Source organism: Esox lucius, chromosome 3 (genome assembly GCF_011004845.1).
Source record: "Esox lucius isolate fEsoLuc1 chromosome 3, fEsoLuc1.pri, whole genome shotgun sequence".
Classification (NCBI taxonomy): Eukaryota; Metazoa; Chordata; class Actinopteri; order Esociformes; family Esocidae; genus Esox; species Esox lucius.
This window is the reverse complement of record NC_047571.1, coordinates 21,936,361-21,949,693: the sequence shown is the minus strand read 5'-3', so window position 1 is coordinate 21,949,693 and position 13,333 is coordinate 21,936,361. Positions and strand designations below refer to the sequence as shown.

The 13,333-nt window shown below is 42.2% G+C and overlaps 1 protein-coding gene across 1 annotated transcript in view; it reads right to left on the bottom strand.

The window, feature by feature from the left end:
* The window catches only part of LOC105021153 (myomegalin), a 51,958-nt gene extending 40,195 nt beyond the window's left edge, over positions 1 to 11,763 (bottom strand). The window contains exons 1-5 of the mRNA XM_029118814.2: positions 11,545 to 11,763; positions 9,491 to 9,543; positions 9,047 to 9,114; positions 5,970 to 6,080; positions 634 to 710 (exon numbers count right to left, since the gene is read on the bottom strand). Of these exons, the coding sequence (XP_028974647.2) occupies positions 634 to 710; positions 5,970 to 6,080; positions 9,047 to 9,114; positions 9,491 to 9,543; positions 11,545 to 11,591 (356 nt within the window). The 5' untranslated portion in view covers positions 11,592 to 11,763. The remainder of the gene's footprint in view (positions 1 to 633; positions 711 to 5,969; positions 6,081 to 9,046; positions 9,115 to 9,490; positions 9,544 to 11,544) is intronic.
* Between the last annotated feature and the right edge of the window lie 1,570 nt (positions 11,764 to 13,333).

Genomic DNA, 13,333 nt, shown 5'->3' with positions numbered 1-13,333 from the left:
AGTGATGCCGTTTATCGCTTCCCCAGAGTCGTATGAGCTTGGGGATACGATTTGTACATTAAGTGTCTGCATTCAGACAATGCTAGCTGAAATTAGAATAGTGACCTTTGCAGACATCCTGTCACTGTGCTAATAAAGGTTACCAAGTGTATAATAAATCCAATAATGCAACCTCCTACAAACTGAAAAACGGATTACATTTAAATGTTTACATTCAAGTCATATGACAGACATTCTCAGCCAGAGCCACTTAAAATTCTGAGTGCAAATAATCCTAAAATGAGACAGTGCACAGACATGGGAACAGGCAAAGGGGCCGGTAGTTTGTAGATAAAATTGGTAATGCTCAGCTTTGTGTAAAGCACATTACTGAAAGTATAGATTTGACATTATGTGGTGGTCAAAGTCAACATTCTGCTGAAATTTCTTCTCACTTGTGGCTGTAACCCTGTGTGTGCACACGTTTGCATGGACTTCATACACTGCAAGCACCGTTATGTAATAACCAAGCTGTCGCATAGCTCCATCCCCACCCCCGCTGCTGGATGGTAAGAAGTGTCAGATATTCAGATGAGATATCAGAGGTCAATACACTCCACAGTCAACAGTCAATATTCTTTGTTCGGTACTTACAGAGCCTTGTCGAGAAGGTCTTGTTTCTCTTGTAGCTCCTGCTTCAAGCTCTCCACTTCTACCTTCAACTCGATATTCTGAAACAGATGGAAGAGAAAAACGTAATGTACAAAAGCTTGGAATTATGTAGTGTCATCATCCTCATCATCCTATTGATTGATCTCAGAAGATTAATCTCAAATAGAGACATGAACATGGTCATGAAACTCTAACGAAGTACAGGGGGTAATGGTATGCACAATTTACTGTAAGACATAGGAAATGTAGGTGGACTGTAGATGGACAAAAATGTATGGTAAATGGACTAGAGATGGACTGTAGATGGACTAAAGATGAACTTTAGATGGAATATAGAAGGACTGTACATGGACTGTAAATGGACTGTACATGGACTGTAGATGGACTGTAGATGGACTGTAGATGGACTATGGTATAAACTGTAGCTGAGTCTGTGCTGGTTCCTTAGTGCAGGTTTTGACCTTTTCTATTTTCTCTCAGCTGTCTTTGAGCAGGGATTCTCCAGATGAGAGATTAGATGGTTATAAAACGAACAATGTTGCCATGAAAAGAGCCCTGACATGCAGGGGACACGGTGTAACCTTCAAACATTCAGATGCACCGACACTTTATCTCTTACAGTGAGGCATTGAATGGGTCTTATTCGTTAACCAGATAGAATGGCTGCAGAAACTGTAATTAACATGCACATTTATATTTTCACTCTCTGTAAAAATACAATTCTTTAATAGCAGTATTTTTAATATAGATCTACATGTATTATCAGGGGGATTTAGCATGCTTTATGATCTCCAACAAGTGAGCTTTACAACACTGTTCATGAAAAATATAAGCATTTTTGACAGTTGGAAATGTTCTTTCCTTGTGCAATACACCGTAACTGTGACATTTATTATCGATAGCATGATCATTTTTCTTCAGAAAACAAACAATGCAATACCAATATTGGGTCACAACTGCGACAACCTGTTTAAATTTGTGTCTCAAAACAAACCTCTTCCAGTGTCTCCGATCCACTCTAACACATTCCCACAACTGGCCAGCCATCAAAACTCTCCCCTTACACTCCCAAATAACCACGTACACCTGACACCCCTCCCACTCCTCTCCTCTTTCCTGCACTGATTTCCCAACAGCGTATGAATCAGTGCAGGATTTCCCAACAGCGTATGGTATGGGGATGTACTGTAACATCAGAGGGAACATGGCTCTCTGCTGTTATACGGGATATATTTCGGCCAGGGGAATGCAGAGTAGCACTGGGGCTTATGGGAACAAGGCCAGAGTTAAGATAGACACCTTATTCATCTGCGGCATTAGACACACTGAAGCAGAGTACGGCTCTGAACCAGGACAGGGCTCTGGAAATGGATTGAAAAAGTGACTGGGGTTCATTTGTCTGGTTGTAACCCTGAACCGACAAAGGGCAGGTTCATTTTCCCTCTCTTGATGAACATAGATCACATGTTTGGAGCGGTAGGTAGACAAGTGGTGGGATTATCTGACCAGTAACCCAAAGGTTGCTAAATTGAACCTCTGAGTAATAATCTGTCACTCTATCCCTGAGAAAAGCAGTTAACATTAAACAGTCAATTAACCGAACTATAGAATTCAGTGCTTTGTTGCCTATTTGAGCCCTCTATCTTACCTGGAAAAGTACAAATGTCTCTCTCATATCTATCTGACAGGTCTGTGGAGTTATAGTCTATTTAACCCTATTAAACAGCTTTGTCTTCTGGCCAGAGAGTTTCCAATGCATGTCTCAGCGCAACTATGTTCTTAACACGGCCCTAAGTACCCTGAAAAGCACACAGACACACACCCAGACCTCTGTACATGTCTGCCTAGCTCGTCCACACCAAAACAGTCGCCACATAAAAAGACATTTCATTGTTGGTGCTTGTCTGCCTACACCAGTCGACACCTGACCCCGCTGGAAAATGTGGGGTTAGGTCAACAGGGCTAATCTGCAGGAATAATTAACCATAGTTAATGACCCAATAGCAATCCTCAATATCCCAGCAGTGGTTTAGCAGACATTCTTATCCAGAGCAACTTTCAGTTATTTATCAACAGCACAACACATAGTCTGTTTTAAAAGCCAATCCATTTAAAACGTTATTTTTAAAGCGTTACTCTTCACATTGTTAGCCACTGCTTGGCAGGCAGACAGTAACTGCAATGTTTTCCTGTCATTCCCACCGCTCTAAATATAGCAGCCCATCATGCACCTGCTATTCCTGCCCCCACAGTCGCTTGGCCCACAGCAACAGTTCCCCTTATAACTAGGCATGCACAGGAGTGATACATGACTGCCATGATTGGCCGAGGACTGGGGCTAAAAGCACACTAGGCATATGCAGGTACACACACACACACACACACACACACATAGGCCACATACATAGTACTGTCCACACATACCATGACATGCAGTGAATCAAACCAAAACACCCAAAACGATTCCAGATGGTGAACATGAGCTATCCGGCCATGGCATACATGGAAGGTCAAAGTTTAAAAAATATAATTAATTACTGACACACCATTGTGTTTCCTCCTTTCACCTACTAACTCACCACCTTGAAATAACTAATTTATACCATAACCTTCTGATACAATAGTTTGGTGTCCATTAAATTGGTAACCGATCTGAAGCTTTCCTAACAATAATGGGTTGGCACCAAACCAACTTGTTGAGAATTAGATAACAATGTGATGACATAAGAACATGCATTTTATTTATTACTTTTTAAATGTCAAATTCAAATCTAAAGTTCAATGTGTTGGTCAAGTGTTGTGTATAATGTCACCAGAATTAAACCCTCTGTAATTATTGGACTGGATCTTGATAGAAACCTGGTTAATAATGAAGAGACCACATCGTCATCAGACTCCCTTAATTTGCATTTGAAGATGTGAAATCAATTCTCCAATTAAAGACTCATTAATCTGATAAAGCTTTATCCTTACGGTATGAGATATGGAGCCCTATTGGGCTTAATATCCAATTAAAACATGAAAGGGAGAGTTTGTCTTCCTCCACTCAGTTAGTTGTAGCATGCAGAGATGAAAGAGGTTATGTGTTTATTGGGATCAGACCAGAGATAAAGTAGGATAAGTATGAGTACATTTGCGTTCTGTTGGTTTGGATTAGACCAGCCATATTGTTATGTGATTCTTGTGTCAGGAGATTAGGATCTAAAAAAGAATACATTAGAAAAAAGATACTCATACAGACACACACACAGACCGACACTAAGGCAGACTAATCTTTCTACCTCAATGGAGTGGAGTTGATGGAAATTCTGGAGATTTTATGTATTTTTCAATTTTCACATGTTCACAGACAACAGCTGACTTACAGTATCGCCTTACACAGATACATCTAGAACACACACACACACACACACAACCTTCCCTCACAATGCTTTGTAACATGCATCTCTGAGGTCACACAACAGGCTAGCACCCTATACCCCAGACTGTTGCCCTATCCATGGGATTAGGGGCTGTCTGTGTGCCAACCTTGTCAGAAAGTGAGGCCACACTTTTTACTGTATGTGCACCCCAACAATAACAATATCCAGTAATCCAAATGAAACAGAGATCAAACAGACTGGGGAGAGTGAAGAGACATTCTGGTATGATAGACTGGTGACAGAATACTGACCTAGGACTCAGTCAAATGACAGCCCACTGATACAGACTGTAGAATACACAACAACACACTGACACAGACAGTAGAATATACAACAACACACTGACACAGACAGTAGAATATACAACAACACACTGACACAGACTGTAGAATACACAACAACACACTGACACAGACTGTAGAATATACAACAACACACTGACACAGACTGTAGAATACACAACAACACACTGACACAGACTGTAGAATATACAACAACACACTGACACAGACTGTACAATATACAACAACACACTGACACAGAATGTAGAATATACAACAACACACTGACTGTAGAATACACAACAACACACTGACACAGACTGTAGAATACACAACAACACACTGACACAGACTGTAGAATACAAAACAACACACTGACACAGACTGTAGAATACACAACAACACACTGTCACAGACTGTAGAATACACAACAACACACTGACACAGACTGTAGAATATACAACAACACACTGACACAGACTGTAGAATACACAACAACACACTGACAAAGACTGTAGAATAAACAACAACACACTGACACAGACTGTAGAATACACAACAACACACTGACACAGACTGTAGAATACACAACAACACACTGACTGTAGAATACACAACAACACACAGACTGTAGAATACACAACAAAACACTGACAAAGACTGTAGAATATACAACAACACACTGACACAGACTGTAGAATACACAACAACACACTGACACAGACTGTAGAATACACAACAACACACTGACAAAGACTGTAGAATTTACAACAACACACTGACACAGACTGTAGAATACACAACAACACACTGACACAGACTGTAGAATATACAACAACACACTGACACAGACTGTAGAATACACAACAATACACTGACACAGACTGTAGAATACACAACCACACACTGACACAGACTGTACAATACTGACAAACACATTTGACACACAACAAAGCCAGATATATAAACACACACTACTCAATGGCTCAAAGCAGTACAAGCAATCGAGTGTAATCCGTTGTCATATGAGTGCTACATTCTACTCAGAGCCCACAGGCCCCACGTTATCTAACCTGGGTACTGGCTATTGGATAGGATTAAACGCAAACACATATATGAGTCCCTATGTTTTCAGTTTGTTTAATTACATTTGAATGCATCTAATCTCATCCAAAAGATCCAGATAGATAACAGACACCAAACAGAACAGATGAACACAACAGAGTAACTTCAGTACCCGGAGTGGTCATCTTTGTAGCAGGGAACTGGGAAGGACAATGACATCACAAGGGATGGACATGCTAGATTCTCCACAAGGGAAACAAAACCTGTTTGGTTCCAAATCTGTTCCAAATCAAGTTCTTCTGATTTCTAAGATCACCTGAACAATACTCATTATGAAAAGACCAGATATTCTTATCATTTCTGTGCCTCAACGGAAAGAAGCCCGCAGTAATTGAGGCGCTTCAGGACCTAGATTCTCTACAGATATGCTTAAGAAGTGTTCGGTTCTGTCAAGCTCTGCGCCACAACTTAGAGTTAGAATCTATTTTGAATCTATTACAATATATTTCAACAGGATACATTAGTATAAGTGTTTGTTCTAGTTCCTCACCGTGCGGTAGACATGGTCACTGCTGTCCTCATACTTTTGCTGGATCCTCTCCTCCAGGAAGTAGATGCGGAGCTTGAGGCTGAAGTTCTCCTTCTTCAGGTCATTGAGATGCTGCGACAGAGTACGGTAACTGTTAGACATGTCCATTAAAAACAATGGCAAATCTTTGTCTTATAGGTCAAAGGGTACAGGAACCATTTGACATGGCCGTACTAAAGGAAAAAAAGACACCCGTAAAAAAATACGGGAATCATTTGACATATCTGTAATACAGCCCATTGAGACTGGTAACCGTTAGACATTCTATATCCTCTTCCTGCGGGACATAGTATATATCAGTCCTCAGTCTTCGGGTGCCCACTGGGAAAAAACTATAAAAAAATGAACCAAAACAACTGTAAGCTCAAGGAAGCCACAAGGAATCCGAACCGACACGCATTCCCTCTGACCCGTAAACACACAGGAGTGTGTGGGGCCGTCTAACGGAGCAGAGGGCTACTCTGCGGCCCGAGCGGTCAGAGCTGTGGCCATGCCGACTCCATGGTGTGTTCTGGAGAAGGGGGCCGAAACGCGGGGAGCTTATTTTACTGTCACAAACACGCCCGGAATCCTGGAGGGTGACGAGGAGAGGGAGAGAGGAGAGTGACAGGGGGAGAGAGCAGCGGGGGGGAGGGGGGGGGGCAGCTATACAGGATCACACACACGCACACTCGACATGTAAGAAGATCACCTCAGAGAGAGGAAGAGAGGGGTGGGGAGAGGGGGGAGAGGGGGAGTGCACTGGGGTCATCTTCACTGGATCGCAGGCATGTTAGAAAATCACCACAGACAGCGGAAGACTGAGAGTGAAAAGGGAGAGAAAGAAATAGGGGTAAAGGAAGAAATGCTAGGGTTCTGTTGATCTAAATGCCTCCTGACATGTAACCCGACTAGCCAAAACGCTTTAATGCAACACACTCATCTTAGCTTTTTGTTAGGATCATCCAAACCGATTATTGTTCACGGGTACTTCAGGCAGATATATTGTTCAGGAAACCACCAAAACAAACAGGGAATACCTAAGTACATGGGGGTTACAAATGACCGGTATACTGAAAGCAGGTTCTTCCACACGTGGAAACTAACATCCCATCACATTAGGTTTGTTGGTCATTTTGAAGAGATTGTAGTGACTTCTTCAAAGGGAGGTTTTTGTTGGGGTACATTTGAAAGGAGCTTCAGTGATATAAGACTGATTAAATGGCCTATGAATCACGCCTATAAGATCCCAGACATATGTAGAATGTATTCCAAGACCTGCTGAATTTGTTCTGACCCAGAAGCATGTTAGACAGTAAGTTGGTGTTCATTTTGTAGCTCCTTTTTATATAAAATTTCTGACACCATAAATTTAATTCTGAACTGTAACAGTCCTATCACAGTCTTTGTGATAGGACTGCTTGATGCTGTAAAAAAGATGCTTGATGCTGTAAAATCCATAGGTTAGCTGATGGCTTAGTAAAACTCGTCAACTAAAATATACCCTGTAAACAGTTGTCTCCTGACCACATCCTCTCAGTGATATGGATTCCATCCTCTTCTCGGGTCTTAATCAATACAGGGGATTCCTGATCCTTCCGCCATCAGTCTACCCGGTTCAGATACATCCGTTCTATAGATGACATCTCTACTAACACTAAGTCACATGCTGCCTTAACGTAATGCAATTCAATGTGAGACGTGGGGTGGTAATTGGCATTGAAGGACTTCTCAGGGTGGGCCGACACAGTGTCTTGCTGGCTTTTCAATTAGTATTTTGTTGGCTATACACTGATTCCCGGACAGACAGACTGGGCAGCTGTGACATCATCATATGTTGACCTCGCCACCCCTGTAGATTCAGTAGCTGTCCATTAAGGACTACAGATGCAAATCATTTTCTTGAAATAATTTACCTCAGAGACATGGGCCAGGCGACGAGCTGACTGATCCAGCCCATAACACAAGGATGATATCATCACGTATGTTTAGCAACAACAAGACGTACTAGGTTAGTCACTGAATGTGAATAACAGAGAGTTAGGGGAATGAAGGAGGACATGAAGTGGGAAGAATGGGAGGTGAGGTAGAGGCCTGGGTTTATAGTAGCTGAGAGAGAAGCATGGGGTTGAATTTGTGTTCAGGTAGAATTGTAGGATTAAATGGGAAGTGAGGTATAAGCATGGGTTGAATAGGTAACGAACGGGATTGAGGCGTGGGGTTAAGTGGGAGGTGGAGTTGAAGTGTGGGGTTAAGTGGGAGGTGGAGTTGAAGCGTGGGGTTAAGTGGGAGGTGGAGTTGAAGCGTGGGGTTAAGTGGGAGGTGGAGTTGAAACGTGGGGTTAAGTGGGAGGTGGAGTTGAAGTGTGGGGTTAAGTGGGAGGTGGAGTTGAAGCGTGGGGTTAAGTGGGAGGTGGAGTTGAAGCGTGGGGTTAAGTGGGAGGTGGAGTTGAAACGTGGGGTTAAGTGGGAGGTGGAGTTGAAGTGTGGGGTTAAGTGGGAGGTGGAGTTGAAACGTGGGGTTAAGTGGGAGGTGGAGTTGAAGCGTGGGGTTAAGTGGGAGGTGGAGTTGAAGCGTGGGGTTAAGTGGGAGGTGGAGTTGAAGTGTGGGGTTAAGTGGGAGGTGGAGTTGAAACGTGGGGTAAAATTGGAGGTGATGTTGAACCAATTGAGTGGTGCAAAAGAAAGATGCGCATGATTGATAAATATTTCTTGTCACAATGAAAATTGGTTTTGAAAATATGTTTTAGTTTTAAGCCAGGCTGTGATGAAGAAATTGTGTTAGGTTTGTTTGGATGATCCCTCAAAAGTGCATCTGCCAGCAATTGGAGCAACAAACAAGACAAACATGATGTCCAGATGATCAGGAAAAACCACTTCCTAGGGCTCAGAGTTTTCCCTGGTGAGGTCACATGTTTAGGAAGAATGCTGGGTCTCTAAACAGACCCATCTCAGATTGCCTTGCTCAGTACATTCTGGAGCCACAAGATGGAGACAACGAGTTAACAACATGGTATTCAGGAGGCTTTAGTTAGGCCCAAAACGAGTAAGAGATCTTACCTGTTCAAACTCTCTCAGAGTGTGAGGTTGGAGAGGAGGAGAGCTGTCTGTTTCTCCACTACCTGCATCTAAAGAAAGAACGTAGGAAAAGATGCACCCCATTTTTTAACAAATTATTTTGCATTTCAGTTCCTCGTCTCAACGCAGCAACTACCCCAGGCTTGAGAGAGTCAAAGATCAAATCATGCATCCTCCGGAAGAAATCCCGCCAAGCTGTGCTGCTTTTCGCCACACCACTTGCTCAAACGGGATGTTAGCCGGGACCAGCAATCCTGGCGGATACCTTTACTCTGGCTAACAACCACAGGTCAATATCACAAGGCAACCCCGACTAACCAATTCCCTGCTTTCGTACATAGTGACAGCAGTTATATTTTTCATTACAGTGTAATCACACACAAGCCTTCCACTGGCAATCAGCAAGACCAAATAAAAGGGGCTTACCTGTCATGTGACCTGTGCTCCTGGATGAGGACTCCTCTTCTACAGCACTGTCCCTAAAACACAGGAACCATACAGGCTTAGTAGACTACACAGTAAAACCGGGATCATACACACATACTGTACAAATGCACATTGCACCCTTGCACACACACACACACACTCACATATTTCTGCCTCTGTTTGGTCAATACCGTCTCTCAGAAATTGACAGACCATGTTCGAGGATCACACACTGGTCATATTACACATTGTCAAATGGCGCAAGAGGACCTCCACCCCCTTTATTACCATCAGTGTACCCCCATTAACACCTCAACAGGAGAGTAGGGGTTCACACTGGGGGATAGATTCAGGGGGTGGAGGATGAGGGGGTGAGAGGTTGGGGGGGTGGGGTGGAAGCCACATGGGGTCAGAGTTTAATTCCACCATGACTCACAGCCCCCTGCTACATCCAGCTACTCCCCCAAAACCAACATCACACAGCTGCTGCTCTCAGAGTCATACACACACCTACCCACACACAAACATACACACCCACACACAAACGCACACAGGGCCCATAGCCTACCCACACACAAACATACCCACAAACAAACACACACAGGGCCCACAGCCCTGCTGCTGCTGGGTGAACAAAACACTCTCCCCCTCTCCCCCAAAGTCTGTTACCTATCTGAAATTAATCATAAACTCAATTGAAACAGCTGAATACATTTTGGATTTTATAAGTTTAAGATTTCTCTTTAATTAATCAGAGCCCTAATTTTAAGCCCTTTTTTAATATGATGTATGATGTAAACAATGCAAAAGTATAAAAGAAATGCCCTGCATTATCCATATGATTAATGGTCAGGCCTTGGTCTATGAATTTGATGGTCATAGTGCTGTCTATGAATTTGATGGTCATAGTGCTGTCTATGAATTTGAGAGGAGTTACATTTCTCCAGTCCAGACCAAACCCACAGCTATTTATTAGACACAGAGATGGGTTAACTATGTTTGTTATTACTGACATTAACGAGCATGAAATAAGAAAACAGCCCTCTTATATTCTCTTATGACTGAAGTGACTAAAGTGAGACGACTGTTTTGCCATAAATAACTGGACAATTAAAACACAATAACCGTTTGACTGTTTCTCCAATGTTACTTTCACATCTCCTCGAGATGAAGACAGGCCTTATTGTCATAAGTTACCATTACTCATCTTGTGCATGAAGGATGCCTGTTGTCAAGAACCCCAAATCGAAATGTATCTGAAGCTTGCCATGGTATCAATATGTCAGTTGATGCTGACAATTTTGTACCCCTCAGGTGTCACGTGACTCGTGGGACGTTACATGCCCCCCAGTGCTGGACTTGCGCCGGAACTGTCCGAAATGGTATTCTAATTTTAGGACCGGAATCGCTTTTCGCTTCCTTTTTCAGGCTAGCCTTATTGATGAACATTGTCTAATGTGCTATTTGTCAGTTCTTGCACTTATTTCATCCCAAGCCAAGCGCTGATGCCCCCTATTGATAAAGTCATGTGTACAACATTCAAATCTGTACATCAAAATATTAATTAATACTTATGCTTAAACGTATTGAAAACATTTCCAGGCGTACGTAGGTATTTAAATATATTAACAACATGACCTAATTAATGGCCTAATTTGCATAATGTATAGCGAGTACGAATAACGTGACAACGGGGTAATTATTTTCCTTCAAAATGTGTATCTAGTCATATAGATATCCCAACACAACCAACACAATATACATATTTTTAGATCTGTCCGTTGTTCCATTGAGATGATGCAAATCTACTCTTAAAACCAAATAATAAAGGCCTTGTACAAACCGCGCAGATACATTTTTGCAGGCTGAGTATTTTGGAAAACACAATTCCAGTAGATATTTTCGATTTTACATTCAACGACCATTGTAATTTTAAAACAACCAACTATCAAGCTTTTATTCCGGAAACCTGCCAACAATATTGTTAGACCACAGCCTTTTCAATAATGCCAACATTCACATTCTCAAGTCTGCATCCTGGAACCAGCCTTTACCTTTCAGACTCGCTCCAGTTCTGTTCTGGCGATGAGCTCCAATCCATATATTACGTCAATTAAAGGGTAACCTTGCGGGGTAACCCGATATTTATATCATCCTGCCATGACTCCATTTAAAGGGTTCGATATGAAAGGGACATAATATGTGTGATCGGTTCCCCAACCATTACTGCGTTTGGACAAGGCTGCGGCTCGAGATGACGCGCGCCTTGAAATGTGCCACGGATTCTGCGGGGTATTGTCATGCACATCGCCCTCGCCCTCCACCCCTCCTCCAGCTCGACATCAAAGCTGCACGATTGACTCCGATGTTTCGAATGTGTCTGTGGGGTTTGGGGGGATATTTTTTAATGTCAGACGCAGAAAAAACGTACTGAATATAGCAAACTTACAATAGCACATGTAGGCCTAAGTGATGCTGTGCTGACTTTAACTCACGTTAAACAGGGAAGTTTGGGGTCAATTGGATAAAAACCCAATATTATTTGAGGAATGTTGATTTGAAAAAATAATTGGAATGATAGGCTTGCGTGATACAGAACACTGTTCACTTAACATTATTTGTATGGAATCATGCTGAGGTAAAGAAAGCATACGGTCACTTCAACAAATTAAGAATGACAGACGCCTCTAGTGGCCAAAAGGCTGTTTCAGCATGGACACCAGTGTAGAGCATTTTAGTATTGCCAACTAAAAGCGGTCTCTAACCCTGTTCCTAGAGACCTATTGTCCTGATTGTTTTCACTCAATTCCCATATACAGGTGCTGGTCATATAATTAGAATATCATCAAAAAGTTTATTTATTTCAGTAATTCCATTCAAAAAGTGAAACGTGTATAATGTACACATTCATTCCACACAGATATATTTCAAGTGTTTATTTATTTTAATTGTGATGATTATAACTGACAACTAATGAAAACCCCAAATTCAGTATCTCAGAAAATTAGAATACTGTAAAAGGTTCAATATTGAAGACACCTGGTGCCACACTCTAATCAGCTAATTAACTCAAAATAACTGAAAAGGCCTTTAAATGGTCTCTCAGTCTAGTTCTGTAGGCTACACAATCATGGGGAAGATCAAAAGATGACCATTGACACCTTGCACAAGGTGGGCAAGACACAAAAGACTGCTGCTGAGTTATGTTCTCTGATGAAAGTACATTTTGCATTTCCTTTGGAAATCAAGGTCCCAGAGTCTGGAGGAAGAGAGGTGAGGAAGTCCAGTGTAATGTTTCCATAGTCAATGATAGTTTGGGGTGCCATGTCATCTGCTGGTGTTGGTCCACTGTGTTTTCTGAGGTCCAAGGTCAACGCAGCCGTCTACCAGGAAGTTTTAGAGCACTTCATGCTTCCTGCTGCTGACCAACTTTATGGAAATGCAAATTTCATTTCTAACAGGACTTGGCACCTGCACACAGTGCCAAAGCTACCAGTACCTGGTTTAAGGACCATGGTATCCCTGTTCTTAATTGGCCAGCAAACTCGCCTGACCTTAACCCTATAGAAAATCTATGGGGTATTGTGAAGAGGAAGATGCGATACGCCAGACCCAACAATGCAGAAGAGCTGAAGGCCACTAACAGAGCAACCTGGGCTCTCATAAAACCTGAGCAGTGCCACAGACTGATCGACTCCATGCCACACCGCATTGCTGCTTTAATTCAGGCAAAAGGAGCCCCAACTAAGTATTGCGTGCTGTACATGCTCATACTTTTCATGTTCATACTTTTCAGTTGGCCAACATTTCTAAAAATCCTTTTTTTTTTATTGGTCTTAAGTA